The 10,331-nt window shown below is 35.5% G+C and overlaps 1 protein-coding gene across 1 annotated transcript; it reads left to right on the top strand.

Moving 5' to 3' along the window:
• Window positions 1-5,550: 5,550 nt before the first annotated feature.
• Window positions 5,551-6,498, top strand: LOC124104750 (olfactory receptor 4S2-like). Its single transcript, XM_046461843.1, has one exon. The coding sequence runs from the start codon at window positions 5,560-5,562 to the stop codon at window positions 6,496-6,498; it is 939 nt and encodes a 312-aa protein (XP_046317799.1). The 5' UTR covers window positions 5,551-5,559.
• The last annotated feature ends 3,833 nt before the right edge of the window (window positions 6,499-10,331 follow it).

The following is a 10,331-nucleotide window of genomic DNA, read 5'->3' as shown; positions in this document are numbered from 1 at the left end:
AAGAGAGAGAAAGAGACAGAGAGAGAAAACAAGAGAAGAGAGAAGAAAAGGAGGGGAGGGAAAGACAGGCAGGAGGAATGAACCAGGATCTCTTAGCCTGTAGAAAAGGACTCATGACACATTCACAAATGAAGCATCATTTATGTTACTGTACATATCTCCACCTTTTAGTGTGAATATCTGAGTACAGATCACATTTTTATTCAAAAAGTCTTCTTTATCTGAGATCTCAGGTTATTGAATCTGAATTGTGGACCACACCCAAGAAGACAGCCAGAGTAAGTTTCCATCTGCAGTGACATCTTTACCATGGGCAAGGGCAATTTTTCATTGATTCAAATTACATTCAAGGACAAAGAGAAATCTCAAAACTCTTTGCCTGCTTTTTAACATCTGTTCTAGTAATTCTACTAAGTAACTTTGGAAATAATTTATATTACAGTTTGAAATATGAATTAATATTATTTGATTTGGAATTTAGTTCTAGCTTTACCATGAACAATAAAACCTAGATAATTCAATTTCTTCTTTGTGATTCATTTATTTTACCTATTGTTCATTGAGTGGAATAAAAATCAAGTGATTTCTAAGATTTTTTTTATCTATATAAGTATGTGACTTACATAAACTATGTCCCAGTCAGAGGATTTGGGGAAGTTATTTAAAGGTATTACCCTAAAATTAATGGGTTTATATCAGGCATTGGGTTTTATTTATCCTTTATGTTCACATCCCAATACCAGGCAATAGAGAATGTGCTTAATAAATATTTGTTAGATGAAAGGATAAATTAATATTGATACTGTATAAAACATAGAATATCAATGAGATAATACCTTACACAGCTTCTATATTGTGTTCCATTAACTCATTTGCAGATTTATTTTCAAAACTTTACTTGTTCAAGTTATTGTTCTGTACCTTTTAGTTCCATAAACTATTAATACACTGTTTTCTCAATTATGGCCAAGGCGAGGAACAAGTTAGGATGGATAGATAATAAATTAATGTTGAATGCCCAAATAAAAACAGGCACATGTGTGGTAATGTCTAGTGAGGGATGTTCAAGTCAAGGACACTATTGCTCAATGAGTTTTCCATGGGGTGGAGCTTGCTGTTAGGATGGAGATCCAGAATTTTTGCTCTCTGCCCTTTCTAACTCATCCATTGGAGCATCTAAGACAAAATCTTTTTCCCAGAGGATTTCAGAAGCTACATTTTCTTTCTTCCTTTTTTTTTTTTTACTAATTATTCTATTTTAAACAATTTAGGCAAGCTCATGGAGTTTAAGGAACAACCTTGTTTCTTTAACTGCACAGATCCCATTAAAACTAGCGTACATTCTCTGACTTTTTCCTAAAGAGACCAAATTTGTCCTAAGCACCTAGGCAGGACAGTGGAACTGATCAGTGCCCTAGAGATGGTGGTGTAGAGTTCAGATATCTGCTACTGTTGATTCTGAAATGCCACCACTAAAATTCTAGTGATTAGATCTGCAGGTCACTTTTATGTCTGTCATCTAATTTGCGCTCACCGTGTGTGGCATTATCTCACCAAAGAGGACTCTGAAGTGAACAGAAGGTAGGAAAATTGTGTTACAGTTACAAATCCTGAAAGAGATGGAGCAGTGAGTCTAGCCCCAGTTGTTCTCTTTTTAAATCCTGTGCTCTTTCTCACAATGAGGATAGTAGAAATACTTTGATCTCTGAACTTTGATTAATTTATGACCTGGTGAGGGTGTTCCTAAATAAAGCTGAGTTTCTACCATTCAGAAAGATCAAAGGGCCTGAAAATCATCTTTGGATATCTTTGCTTGAACTCTTAAAGAAAGCAATGCAAGAATATGATTTATATTTCCTAATGTTTCACTCTAACGAATATGTGCTGACTAGAATTAGGAGATGAACATGGTAAGAAGGTTAGTGTACTAAGATCACTCCTATCCAGGCCTGCGTTTCTCCACTCAGTCTCCATGTTCTCCAATAGCTAAGATGTGTAATAGGACGACATATTCATTTAAAGCATATCATGTATATTAGTGCTTTATTTGTGATATATATTTACTTCCTACAACACTTTGAGTGATATATACTATTCTTAGCCACAATTTCCCCTTTATGTGTGTGTGTGCTGGGGATTGAACCCAGGGTCTTGCACATGGTGGGCAAATGTTTTACCACTGAGCCACATCCCCAGCCCTCATTTCACTCCTGAGGAAAACTGAGGCAAAGGAAGTTAAATAACTTGCCTAAATCTATACCATTAACAAGAGATAGAACTGGAATTTGAACCTCAGCAAACTGAGTCCCAGGAATCCTTATTTTCACTTTCTCACAGATTTTCTCTTTTTGAGTTGGTTCTTTTTAGTTATATTTACAGTAGACCCCATTTTGAAGGTGTCCTCTTTTTAACTTTTCTCCGCCACTTCCCATTCCAGTTGCCCTGCTGCTATGGTATAATTTATGGTACCCTGGATTATTCAGGACAAATTTCAAACTCCTCCTCTATTTAACTCATGAAAACCTTCATGATCTGGTCAGGTTTTCTTCTTAGTCTCATCTCCAGATACTTCCTTGTGTGGATTCTGTGGTGAGTCAGAGCAAACTTGTTAGCATCCTCCATAGAAGTTGTCATGATTTACACTTCACATACACTGTTCATGAGGCCTGGAATGTCTCTCCTGCCTTGTCCACTCTTTTCTGTCCACCTTCTCAGATCGCTCCATACCCTCTTTATCATCAAGTCAACTCTAACTCATTTTTTATTCCACTCAGCATGACCTCTTCTGGAAAGACCTCAACTCTCCTGGGCTTCCTTACCCCTTATCACTGAGAACCAAGATAGTATACGTGTAGACCTCCTCCATTTGATTGTGGACACATGTCAAAGAAATAGTCTGGATTAACAAGGAGCATCCCATCACTTGCTGTTGATCTCCCCTGTAAGTTTAGTTTGAGAAAATATGGGGACAAACCCTGCATGCTACAATGATATTGCCATTTACAACTGTATTCTTGTCTCTAAAGAGTGTCTTATTTAGTTAAAAAAAAAACAAACTCTTCACAACTGTCAAAACAATATTATTTTGAGTATTGTAAAAGGTTTAAGAATTTCTTTTTCTAAAATATTTTTAGTTGTAGATGGACACAATGCCTTTATTTTATTCATTTATTTTTATGTGGTGCTGAGGATTGAACCCAGTGCCTCACACGTGCTAAGCTAGAATTCTACCACTGAGCTACAACCCCAGCCCCAGGTTTAAGAATTTCAAATGAGATATTTGGTGGTGTGGATGCCATCAGAGCTAACACAAAAGAAGTTGTTAAGAAAATAAATTTAAAAGTTTCATTGTATATGTTTAAATACCAACTCTGCCAACCACTTGCACTATGAATTTGGGCAAGTTTCTTACTCTCTTTGTGCTTCAGTTTCCTTATCTTTGAGAGGGGTAATACTGATAGTATGAAAATATTGATGTACTCTTTTACACACAATTATTATGGGAATGAAATGAATTAGTATAATGAAAGTGGTTAAAGTAATACCTGGCATATAGTTAGCAGAACTTAAGTGTTTTCTATTGACCTAAACTTTCTTTTTTAATCTTTATGATTTTCCTATTGGTGATGACTGAGAAAAATGGAGCTTTGCTGGTATGGTGTACAAAATATTCAAAGAATTTAGAGATATGAAGCATATTCTACAGTGGAAGGACTTTGTACCATAAGAGAGCAATTGATTTTTAAAATTCAGTTTTTTTAAAATTAGTGCATTTATCTATCTATACATATAATATTTCTATCATTTATTAAAGAGATGTGTATTATGTGTATCTCTGACCATTATGTTGGACAATTTACAAAGTTTCTTTAGCCTTTGGTATTTTATTGTGTAAAATGCAGATAATAAAATTGTGATGTTGTTATGAGGATAAGGTGACATATGTCAGGAGTTTAGTACAAAATTCTGCATATAGAAGAGTGTTCAGTAAACATTGATCAGTACCAGTACTCATAGTATCCCCACATTAAAGACAGGAAGATATTATAGTTTATTATCTTGGGAATAAAGTTTTATAAAAATTTTAATAATTTCTAGTAGTTATCTAACTTTTTAATAACAACTGAATAGAGTCTACTTATAGAGATCCTACTTTATAGATTCAAATTATGAAGAAAAACAATAAATACAAAGAAGTTACCCTGACAATCTCATTTAATTCTGAAACAATAATTTCATCGTCCATCTTTTATAGATGAGAAAACAGATTCACAGAAGACAGATTTTTTTTTTACCCAAAGTAATCCATTTGGAGGACATAACCAAACTTATACCCTCCAGCTCCTGGACAATGTTCTCTCCACTTTCCATGCTGAAAATTTAAGTTCTTAGGAATGATGGAGAATAGTAGTAATTTGCAATATGTCATAAAAAGCAATTCTTATTCTGAAGACCTTCTTTAGATCTTGTCTTATGAACTGTCTCTTTTAATAATTCTTTTCTGATTATTCTTATTTACAACTTTTATTTGTATGCCTTCAGCCTTCATATATACTATATAAAATGGCATTGGACATTAATTTTTAACCACCATTTAAACATTATCTCTATGAAACTTTTATTCCTAACTCTTATCTATGATTACAAGGACGTTTATTTGAGTCTTTTTTCAAGCCATAGAGATTGAGAATGATATGGACCTCAAATTTTAAACTTTTCCATTATTTAGAGAAGCATAGAACAAAGTATTTCTCCATATAATTTAACCACTCCTCATGTGTCCCCTATTGGCAAGTAAAAAAAATTTTCACATGCAGGTCAAAGGTAAGGACTCAAACTCCCCCAATTTTGACTTACAAGCAAGAGTTGTATGTAAGGAGGAGGCCACTGTCTGTGTTGCTCTCAAACACTGAAAGTAACTTAAATTTTAATTGCATTGAACCTTTTAATCCAATTTAAAATCTGGAAATGGAATCATCCTCTCTTGGTTAAATAGAATATCACTTTTCTAAAGGTGCTTTGCCTATATATTGTATTAAAAAGATTTGTCAAGAATTTAAGACACACAATCTTAGATTTTGACTTCTTGTTTTTATCTAAGGTCTCAAAACTTAATTTATCCACTTAATAAATAATTTTAGATTTTTCATTCCAAAGAGAATTCCTTAGGAGAAGGAAGAAGTGGAGGTGACAAAGGAGATGAGAAGGGAAGTAGAGGAAGAGAAAAGGGAGAGAGAGGTGTGTTCTTGGATAGTCTCTGTTGAAGGAACCAATGAGCTAGAGCTAGTCCTAGGTGTGTTTTTGTTTCATAGAAAAGAACCAGAAAATGAAAAACCAAGTGGAACAAATTGTTTAATGTGAGTCAATAAAATCGATGAGAAAAACGTACATAAATCATGTTTAGGAAATATAAAGCATTGTCTCCACCATACGTAGCATCACTTAGATATTTTCATGCAATTGTTCCTGTTATGTTTGCCCATGCATACAATGATTATAACTTGTGTTCATTTTTGCAGTTAAACAGAGCCACTCGCAGTCCATCCTGCCTGGGGACCCATGGAAGTCGCCAACAATGTCACTGAGTTTATATTCCTGGGACTTTCCCAAGACCCTGGGGTGCAATTGATACTCTTTGCCCTATTCCTCTTCTTCTACATCGTGATCATGGTGGGAAACTTACTCATTTTGCTTACAGTCTTTTCTGATCCCCAGCTACACACACCCATGTATTTCTTTCTCAGTAATTTGTCCTTTGTGGACATTGCCTATTCCTCAGCCACTGCACCCAAGATGATTGCAGACTTTGTTTCTAACAAAAAGACCATTTCCTACTGGGGCTGTATAACTCAGATGTTTACCTTCCACTTTTTTGGATGTGCTGAGATTTTTGTTTTGACTGTCATGGCTTTTGACCGTTATGCTGCCATCTGCCACCCCCTTCGCTATACAACCATCATGAGCGCCAATGTTTGCACCCTCTTGGCATCACTGTCCTGGTTGGGGGCCCTGGGTCATTCTTTTGTCCAGACCCTCCTGACATTTCAGCTGCCCTTCTGCCATGCTCAGGTCATTGATCATTACTTCTGTGATGTCCACCCAGTCCTAAAACTTGCCTGTGCTGATACAACCCTGGTAAATATGTTGGTGGTGGCTAACAGTGGTCTCATCTCCCTGGGGTGTTTCCTTATTCTTCTGACCTCCTACACGGTCATTTTATTTAGCCTTCGGAAACGGTCTGCAGAGAGCCGTCGCAAAGCTCTCTCTACCTGTGGATCTCACCTGACAGTAGTAACTTTCTTCTTTGTCCCTTGTATCTTTATTTATCTCCGCCCATCCACCACTTTTCCACTGGATAAGGCTGTGTCTGTGTTTTATACCACCATCACCCCAATGCTAAACCCACTTATCTATACTCTGAGGAATGGAGATGTGAAGAATGCCATGAGGCGTCTCTGGAGCCACAAGTCCTCTTTGAAGGAGAAGCAGAAGAGATAGTCTGTTATAACTGCAAAAGCAGAGAATTAGCTGGTACCTTCAGTGGTTACTAATTTGTCAAAATTTTACTAATTAGTTCCTGAAACTATCTTGTACTTTTCATCCAGCAGAGAACAGTTTGAATCTACTATATGGTGGGTTAAACTTAAACTTTTCCACACAGGCAAGGTTTATCCTCTTTTACCTATAGTAGAAGACACTCCTCAGAATCTCCTTTCCCTGCTTCAAATCACTTTCTTTTTTTTTTAATTTTTATTTTTGTAGTTGTAGATGGACAGAATGCCTTATTTTATTTATTTATTTTTTAATGTGGTGCTGAGGATCGAACCCAGTGCCTCACGCATGCTAGGCAAGCACTCTGCTGCTGAGCTACAGCCCCAGCCCTCAAATCACTTTTATCTGCATGAAACACGCAGTAAACTACTATTTGGCACTTTCAGATGGTGGTACAAGGGAATGAGAGTCCCAGGGAATCAGATTCTTTCTCTTAGAGAAAGTCTAACTTCCTGGGAGCTGCATTCTTGTTCCCTCCCCTCCTTCTGCTTTCTTACGTCTTTCTCACAAATATCATAAAATCTAGTAGGAGAGGCAGATTTATAAAAAATAATTTTAATATGATATATAACAAATGTAGACATATATGCTACCTATGATGAAGGAGTTAGTATAAATTGAAGAACTGCTCAAAGAATGGTTTCTGTCTAGGAAAAAAAATGAGGGAATTTTACATATGTTGAAATGGAAAGCAATTTTCTAAAAAGTCCCTTTTGGAGAATTTGAGTACTTTCCCACTTCAGTAATGTAGTCATATTTTTACTAAAGCAATCTTACTTTTATTTTTTTCCCAACACACAGACTAGATTAATTAAAACCAAATGAACTGGTATTTGAACTGTTGAAAGGACTAAGTCAAGAACTTGTGGTTCTATTATAAATTTTGATTAAAACTGTTTTCAATACTCAAAAAGGACAAAATGGAATAAATTCATTTTGTTTCTAAAGTTTTATTTGTAAAGCTTGAAAACAGCTGGATATCCTCAAAAGGCATTTTTATTCTGAGGAATTACTTTAGATTTTTAGTCTGGTATCTTTCAGGAGTTCAGAGATGTTTATTTTTGTCCAATGTTTATTTTCTGTAGGCTTTATGAAACCTGTATAAACTCATAAAACATTATTAGACATTTATTTTTGATTTATTGTTAGTGGTTTTAACCTCATTTCTACAACTGATCAAGGGTATAAATAATACACATTGCTTTCTACTCTTAATGTACTGCGTAGCGATGGCTTCACATTAGGCACTTGCCAGTTTCCCAGTTGCCGTCCCAGTATTCACTGTTCACTGGTCCTTTTATTTCTCTTAGTAACTGAGACCTGACTATTTCTGGTAGTTCTGGGGAAATTTTGCTCTGTTCTGTCTGTCTTTGGCAGCTAGGCATGAACTAGGGGATGCCAATAGTAACTGTGGGGCTCTTTTGAAAACCCTTTGAGGTGGTTTCTCCATGTTTTAGCCCTTCTACACACCATCACCATTAATGTTTCTTTGTATTTCCTTATACTCATTTTTAATTTCTTTCCCTGTGCCAAAAGTCACTTTTTTGCTCTTATAACTCCTGATTTTTTAAGATAGACCAGAAACACACTGAAATTATAATTAAAATGGCCGGTTACATTGGGTGTTCTCCTAAGAGCTAAGTATAATAATATAAACAACAACTATAACAATAGTCGGGGGAAAAGTTCAGATCAACAAAATAAAGAAGACAGGACAGAGGTTAGAACAGCAGACAAGGTTCCAAGAAACGTTTGGAAGAGAGAAGGCAAAGACAAGGCAGGCTCAATGAGCCTGGTTCTAAAGAACTAACAAGAATGCTGAGGAGAAACTCACCCCTGGAATCTCTGAGGTGTTTTGGACACTGGTCAGGGGAATGGTCAGGTACAGGGGTGGTAATGGAGATTAAGAGAAAGAAATAGTTCACTCTCCTGTGCTGTCTTTCTATAACTCACCCCTAGTTGCCAATAGAGACATATGATTTACAAATAGAAAGTTGTCATCTTGGCTTTAAGACACGTAAGGATGGGCTGAGGAGCATGGAGGCCTTGGGTTCAATCCCCGGCACCAAAACAAATGTCCTTCTGCTTTTTTCCATTTCTGTTGCCCACTATGCCAACTACAGCTGTCACCTGAAGAGTGCGTGCCTTTGCCTCCTCCCTGCATTTTGTTATTTATTTTTTGGTACTGGGGATTGAACCTTGGGGTGCTTAACCACTAAGCCATATTCCCAGACGTTTTTAATACTTTATTTAGAAACAAGGGCTTACCAAATTGCTTAGGCTGGCTTTGAACTCACGGTCCTCTTGCCCCAGCCTCCTGAGTCACTGGGATTATAAGCATGGGCCACCGTGCCCAGCTTGCATTGAATTCTTGATCCTGTCTCTTCCTCTTGTTTTGCTGTGTCACAGTGCTCAACACTCTCAAAGAACATCTAGGAAGTAAATTTTATTAATCTTGCATGATTCAAAATGTTTATTCTTTTTTCCTGAATCTGATGGCTGGCCTTGTCCTATGTAGATTTTTTAATCTGAAAATCTATTTGAAGATCCTCTTGTATTGTATTGTAGGTTTAGTTTTGCTCTTACACTATTCAGATTTTTGCTTCATTATTTGTAGCCAGTGTATTTTCTCTTTCCTAATGATTTTATAATTTCAGTCTCTAGGGTAACAAAATTTCATGATAGCATGTCTTGGAATTTTGAAAATTAATTGAGGTGGCACTCAGTAGGTCTTTAATATCCAGAGCCTTAAACCTTTCAGTTCTAAAGATTTATTTATTTATTTATTGTTTCTTTTAAATGTCTCCCTTCTGCTTTCTTTGCTCTGCTAGAACATCTGTGAGTGGAGATCAACTTTTTTTAGATTCCCTGTAGGAGTAAGATCATACATTCTTTTTTCTTTCTGTGCTTGGCTTATTTCACTTAACAGAATGTCCTCCAAGCCCATCTATGATGTCACAAATGACAGAATTTCATCTTGTTTATGGCTTAATAGTATTTCATTGTGTACATGAGCCATATTTTCTTTGTTTATACTTCAATGGAAACTACAGTTGCTTCCATTTCTTGGATAATATGGAAGTGCTGCAATAAACATGGGAGTGAAGATGTCTATCTCTTTGACTTAGTGAATTCCTTTTCTTTTAATACACACCCACATAGGAACTGTTGGATCATGTGGTAGTTTGTAGTTTTATGAGGCATTTATATTCTTTCCATAGTGGATATATTAATTCAATTTCTCACAGACAGTGTGTAAGGATTTCTTTTTTTCCACATCTTCATCAGCATGTTTTATCTTTAGTATTTTTGATAATAACAGTTCTAAGTGAGGTATCTGATTGTAGTTTTGACTTGCTTTTCCCTGATGATTACTAATTCTCAGTATTTTTCATATATATGTTGACCATTTTATAGGACTTCCTTTGAGACATATCTATTTAGATCTATGGTGTATTTTATTTGATTTTTATTTTTGTTTTGCTGTTGAGTTTTTTTTTTATTTTCTTATGTATGTATCCTGAATATTAATTTCTTGTTAGATATAGTGTTTTAAAATATTTCTTCTTATTCTGTAGTTTTTCTTTTTGCTCTCTGATTATTTCATTTTCTATGAAGAAACAATTTTAGTTTGATAGAATTCTATTTATCAATTTTTGCTTTTCTTTCTTATGCACTTGGAGTTATTTCTAAAAAAGCCCTTACCCAATCCAAAATTCTGAAATATTTGTCCTTTGTTTTTTACTAGTATTTTCATAGTTTCAAATCTTACATTTAAA

Source organism: Marmota monax, unplaced genomic scaffold (assembly GCF_021218885.2).
Source record: "Marmota monax isolate L192 unplaced genomic scaffold, Marmota_monax_Labrador192_F-V1.1 WCK01_AAM20220418_F8-fsc00001, whole genome shotgun sequence".
NCBI classification, from domain to species: Eukaryota; Metazoa; Chordata; class Mammalia; order Rodentia; family Sciuridae; genus Marmota; species Marmota monax.
The sequence above is the reverse complement of the archived record's forward strand: the minus strand, read 5'-3'. Positions and strand labels throughout refer to the sequence as shown.